This window comes from Caenorhabditis elegans, chromosome II (assembly GCF_000002985.6).
Source record: "Caenorhabditis elegans chromosome II".
NCBI lineage: Eukaryota > Metazoa > Nematoda > Chromadorea > Rhabditida > Rhabditidae > Caenorhabditis > Caenorhabditis elegans.
In genome coordinates, this window is record NC_003280.10 from 1,320,490 (window position 1) to 1,326,858 (window position 6,369).

General features: G+C 40.2%; 1 protein-coding gene and 2 non-coding genes across 3 annotated transcripts; 2 read left to right on the top strand and 1 right to left on the bottom strand.

Moving 5' to 3' along the window:
• The first annotated feature begins 243 nt into the window (after nt 1-243).
• 21ur-13751 lies at nt 244-264 on the top strand. Its single transcript, NR_050836.1, has one exon.
• Nucleotides 265-547: 283 nt separating this feature from the next.
• vig-1 (Hyaluronan/mRNA-binding protein domain-containing protein) lies at nt 548-2,584 on the top strand. Its single transcript, NM_001381327.3, has 5 exons — nt 548-722; nt 844-957; nt 1,005-1,188; nt 1,247-1,673; nt 1,725-2,584. The coding sequence occupies exons 1-5, from the start codon at nt 659-661 to the stop codon at nt 2,070-2,072; spliced, it is 1,137 nt and encodes a 378-aa protein (NP_001367502.1). The 5' UTR covers nt 548-658; the 3' UTR covers nt 2,073-2,584.
• Nucleotides 2,223-2,346, bottom strand: F56D12.10. The gene has a single exon (NR_050837.1). It is a non-coding gene; the product is annotated as an Unclassified non-coding RNA F56D12.10 (non-coding RNA).
• Nucleotides 2,585-6,369: the final 3,785 nt, after the last annotated feature.

Consider the following 6,369-nt stretch of genomic DNA (forward strand, 5'->3'; position numbering starts at 1 on the left):
TCAAATACTTTAAGACAACAAAAACAATTGGAAAACAAGTTTTCCCCCAACCAAAAATTGATTGAAAATGGCCGAGGACTAGTTTTCGATTTCAAACTGCCGCCCATTTCGGCGGTCGCATTTGGCTGCGTAGCGGCTCGCAAACGCCAGTTTACACTATTGTGATACGCAGCCAAACCTTCACCTGTCCGATTTGAACAGTTTTTCCGATTTTTTTTGACCGTTTTCGCCGGTTTTTTGTAATTTTTTGGGTTGCTAGCAGTAAATCACCGATTTTTGATCAAAATTGCACTGAAAAATGTTTATTTTATTCCGAAATAGTGGATTTTGAGCAATTGTTGATTTTCTGACTTTTGATTCGATTTCTTTCTGGAACATTCAAAAATTCCCTTAAGAAAATGCAATTTGCTTTTTTTATTTTTTGATTTTAGTTGTGAAAAGTGCTTAACTGATTTAAAATATCGCAACGGTGTCTGGCTAATTATACTCTTTTCTTAAATATCGATTTTTGTTTGAAAATTTGAAATCTAAACTAACGTTCTTGCAGGTATCCCCATATTATGGGTTATTGATTAACTTGGCATTGAAATTATTGAATTGAACAGAAGCTTCCTGCACTTGGAATCTTATCTTCATCGAATCAACACAAACAGCAAAAATGAGCACTGAATACGGTTGCCAGGTCACCAACAAGTTCGGTCTTCCATCCGACGACGACGATGGTGAGTGGTTGATGATGATGATCGCCGGATGATTATCTTATCTTCCCGATGGGATATTGCGCAATATTCATATGCGATATACTCCGCCCAGAAGACATTATAAAAAATCGATAATTTGCAGAGTATGACGACCCAAGAGAGCTCATCCAAAAGGTGTCTCAAATCGCCGCCAAGAAGAAGGAGGAAAAGTCTGTGAAGCCCGCCCAGCCGGTCAAGCCAGCCGCTGCTCCAGTTGGTAAGAATTGGCATTCCTATTCTTAAATTAATTAAACATTATTTCAGCCGCCACCAAAACCGACGGTGCTGCTGGACGTGGACGCGGAGGACGTGGTCGCGGACGCGGGGGAGCCGGCCGTCCACGTGACGGAGAACGTGTCTCCAACGAGAACGGTGATCGTCCACAAGGCGAGAACCGTCGTGGAGGACCCCGCAGAGGCGGTGAGCGCGGTGCTGCTCGTCCAGCTGGGTAAGAAACGCTTAAATTTTTAATTTTTTTTTTCATTTTACTGAACTTTGTATTTTAGACGTGGAGGCCGCGGAGGATTCACTCGCGAGAACAGAGAAGGAGAGGAGCCAAAGCAAGAGGTCTCTTTCGAAGACGGACAAGATACCCGTGCCCCAAGACGTCGTGGAGGATTCACCCTTGGAGGTGGACCATCTGGCGGACGTGGAGGAGGCCGTGGTGGACGTGGGCGTCAATTCGATCGTCAATCCGGATCCGACCGTACCGGAGTTCGCTCATTCGACAAGAAGGACGGACACGGAAAGGGCAACTGGGGAGACCAGAAGGACGAGTTGGCTGGAGAAACCGAGAACATTGCTCCAGAGGGCGCTGAGAGCACCGAGCCAGAGGTTCCACGTGAGAAGACCGCTGAGGAGCTCGCCTACGAGGCTGAGTTGGCTGTTCTTGCCAAGCAAAAGACTCTTAAGGAGTTCAAGGCTGCGGCTAAGGTGAGTCGTATAAAATATTAGTTTTGGAATTTATTTTTTTTTTTGTTTCAGGCTGACGCTCCAAAGTTCAACACCAGAAAGGCCGGAGAGGGAGCCGCCGATACTTTTGGCAAGCTCGTTCCAATCAAGAAGGAGGTCATCCCAGATCGTGAGGAAGACGAGGTCGTCGTAATCCACAAGGCTCCAAGAAAGCAAGTGCTCGACATTTCGATCACTTTCCGCAACGATCGTCCAGAACGCGAGCGCAACGACCGTTCTGAGAGGCCGCAACGTGGAGGACCAAGAGGAGGTGGACGCGGTGGAGGCCGTGGAGGACAACGTCAAGGAGGTCATGGAGGACGCAACAACACTCCATTCAACGCTTCTGACGATGCTTTCCCAGCTCTCGGTGCCAAGTAATTCCCCCCCCCCCACTCAACGACCTTCAGCCAACCAACCAATTCGCCCGCCCTCATTCAAATGCTCTGTTCTTCTCTCCATCTTGTTTTCTTCAAAATTCTCCTCTTTTCAATATCTTTGCCTGTGCCCATCTACCCCACAAATTGTTCGTTTCCAAAATGCCTGTTTCTTATTTTTCTTTTTTTTCTAGTTCCCCCATTTAGCTTGTTGTTGTTATCACCTGCCTTATCGATCTCTCTTCTGATGAGTTGCCCTCGATTTGGTTTGCTTGTTATCTCCCGTTTTTTCTTTAATTTTTAAGCCCTTTGAATCCCTTGATCTTCCACATACACCCACCAAGACGACCTCTTCTTTACCAAATATTTGACACAACAAAAGGTCTCAATTGTGTCAAGGATCAACGAACTAGTACTAGGAAACTCAATTTGTGCCCCTTCCAACCACCACCCCATTGCGCCCAGGTTTCGTTTTAATTGGAGTTTGTTGTTAACAAGATTTGATAAAGCATCATTTTTGTGTTAAACACCCCAATCATTCTATATCACACACACACACAAACACCCATTTTTCTTCTTTTTGCCTCCACACACCCCCCCCCCCCCCCCCCACCCAACTGTATCCGTATTTTGTAATAAAACGGTCTAAACCAACCACAGGGGCGTGGCCTGACACATGCCATTTCTAGGCCGCGAGCCGAGTGCTCTGATTCTCTGCCGCCTCTTTTAGAGAGCCGCGACGTCTTCTTCAGCGGGAGAGAGGGAGCACCCCCCCCCCTCCCCATTGCTCGGCAAAAACTTTTGCTCTCCTTTCACTTCTTATTGATTTCCCTTCTGTTAGCCGCCTAAATTAGAATTTTTAATTCTTCAGATTCTCAATAGAGCGAGCTTGCGTTCGAAATAATTTAATTTTTAATTAAATCTTCCTGCGACTCTTCTCTCTTTGGAAATTGCTATTTCGCAAGTTTAGTAACGATTTTATGACAGCAGCGGCGTCCGAATTTGAAATTGAATTAGGTCCCCTGAGAAGCTTTTTAGACTATAAACTACAATTCTGAAATGGCAGACCAATGAGAATTTGGTCTGCTAGACTACAAACTAGAGTCTGTGTTTAGCAGACCCATGAGCTTTTGAAGAGTTTTGGTCTGCTAGGCTACAAACTACAAGTCGTATTTAGCAGACCCAAATTATTAGAGTTTCGTATGGGTCTGCTGGACTACAAACTACAATTATTTAACAGACCAATCTTAAATTAAAAATTGACTGAATTTAGGGATTTTTTTTTCAGTTTTTAGCTCTCAAGACACTGTTTACAGCAGAAGAGAAGTACAATTCATTTTATTTTTAAAAAAAATGCTCAAAAATGGTTTTTCCCTTAAATTGGTCTGCTAGACTACAAACTACACAAAAGAATTAGACCCAAGCTGACGTGAGTTTTGGCCGATTTTTGAAAGTTTTATCATGTTTTGAATGAATTGTGCTGCTGTGTAACAGATAATTTTTCAAATATTCAGTTTTTGTCAACATTTTGCGAAAATTAGAGCTTCGAAATGGGCCCCCCAAATTGGTCTGCTAGACTACAAACTACATTTTGTATTTAGCAGACCAAAATCTTGAAGACCCCGCGAAAAGTTGTATTTTTTCTCCAATTTCCCCTTCCTTTTCCTAATTGAATTCCGTGCAATTCAGTGCCCCCCACCCGAAGCTTCTTCTCTTGTCTGACCTAATTTGATCTACCGGGATATCGGAGTGTCGTAGTGCTGCCACGTCATTTTTTTCTGTGTCTCCTTAAATACATACTAATTTTCAATTCTAGAGAATAGGAAATTTATGTAGACTATTAATATTAATGTTTAAATAAATTTATGAGGAGGGTTTTGTGTTTTGGGTCTGCTAGGCTACAAACTACGAAAATTTGTTTAGCAGACCCATTTTTTTTCGATTTTTCGATTTTTTTTTTACTTAAAACTACACTTTGTCTCGTTTTTTAGCGATAATTAAAAAGTTCTGACTCAATTTTCAAATTTCCGGGGTACTGTAGCGCCACAAGTACGCAAACACCGAGCATCTTACGACAAAATGCACAGAAACTTAAAATTGTCTGAAAAAGATGGACCAGGGGGTAAAAAAAGGCCCTGAGTTTGAATTTCATAATGAAAAATTGCTAAAATTCATAGAATTCAAGTCATTTTTTAGTTTCTAGTTATCAATTTTAAAAAGTATACGTTTTTTCTAAAATTCCGCTGTAAACTACAAACTACATTTTGCCACGTCATCGTTTTATGCCCCATATCCACGTATTCATTAGAAATTCTGTAATTCCTGAATTCATTTTGGCATGCATTCTATCTATAAAAAAGAAGATCGAGAAGAAGAAGAAAATGAAAAAATTCGGCGTCTTCATGTGCTCCTTAATCTATTCCAACATTTTTTTTTTGGTCTGCCAGACTACAAACTACAGATTTAGAACTAGCAGACCTAAGCTTCTTGCTCAAATTTGAAAATTTCCGAAAAAAATTGCAATTGTTTTTCCAAATTTCCCGTTTTTCGAGAATTTGAACAATTTTTCCCGCGTTTTCTGCACAATTTTGACGTTTTTGGGTTACTGTAGCGCCAAAAGTACGCAAACACCGAGTCTCTCACGCGAAAATGCACAGAATCTCAAAATCATCGGAAAAAACAGTCCCAGGGGTGAAATGAGGCGCTGAACTTGAATTTGACAGTTAAAATTATCAAAAAATACCTGAAAACATTGAAAATTCAATTTTTTTAGTTTTTTCTTTCAAAATTTCTTTTTCGGAAGATATATTCGCCTGGAAATAAATTATAGGGCTATATATTAAATTTCTAACATTTTTCTTATGTTTCCTGCTCAAATTTGTCTTTTGGGGGGTACTGTAGCCCCAAAAGTCCGCAAACACCGCACACCTTACGCGAAAATGCACAGAATCTCAAAATCCTCTGAAAAAAGTGTTCTAGGGGTGAAATGAGGTGCTGAGATCGAATTTCAATGTGAAAAATTATGAAAATCGTTGGATTTTGAGAAATTTTTTTGGTTTTTCGAAAAAAACCTGCACCTCCCCACCCCCCCCCCCCCCCCTCTTTCAGGGGGTACCCCTTAATCTATTCCCACTCATTACTACATCTTTTTTTTGCTCTCATTTTCTCTGCGTCTCTCACTTTCACATACTATCTCGTCGGGAGATTAGTGTGAAGAAGACGCTACCCTCAGAGAGCAGGAAATGCGCGGAATTTATTGGAAAATGTGTGTGCTCTCTCGATGAGGGAAATGGAGTGAAGAAAGGGGGGGGAGGAAATTGAGATAACATGTCAAAACTCGTGATATGATATAGCCAATAACATTGGTGAAAATTATAAGCCAGAAAAAAACATCGCAAAAAAAAATTTTTTTTAGCAATTTTTCCCGAAAATCTTTATTTATTCAATTTTCATCAATTTTTCATGCTAAAATTCGAACTCAGCACCTAATTTTACCCCTAATCCATCCTTTTCCGACAACTTTCGGTTTCTGTGCATTCTGTCGTAAGGTCCGGTGTTTGCGTACTTTTGGGGTTACCGTACCCCCGAAAAGTTGAGTTTTTGGCAAAATGTTTTTTTCTCGAAAATCTTTATTTTATCAAGATTTTTCCTGATTTTCATGTTAAAATTCAAACTCAGCACCTTATTTTATCCATACCACACCTGTTTCCGACATTTTTGAGATTCTGTGTTACCGTACCCCGCAAGACTTAAAAATTGAGCTAGAGACTCGGAAACAAGACTTTGGCTGGAAAATTTGACAAAAAATTCGTAGGGAACTTCAATTTTGATTTAAAAAAGTTTTTTTGGAATTTCGGGAAAAAAAAATTTTAGAAAATTTTTTTTCCAAACTTATTTTCTTTATTTTTCATTTTTCACTTTCTCAATTTTTCATCTAAAAATTCAAATTCAGGTCTTGATTTTACCCCTACCACGTCTTTTCCGGCAATTTTGAGTTTCTGTGCATTTTGTCGCAAGGTCCGGTGTTCGCGTACTTTTGAACCTACAGTACCCCCGCAATACTCGAAAATTGATCTAGAAACTCGGTAAAAAAGGCTTCGGCTGTAAAATTTGACGAAAAAATTGTTGAGAAGTTAAATTTTGGAAAAAAAAATTATTTTTGGAATTTCGGTGAAAAAAAATTTTTTTTTGGAATTTTTCAAGAACAAAAGTTTTGAAAATTTTCTGAATATTTTTTCCATGATCCCCTTTTTTGAGTTGTTTTTCAACGCAATTTTCTCTGCACTCTCTTCACTCTCTCA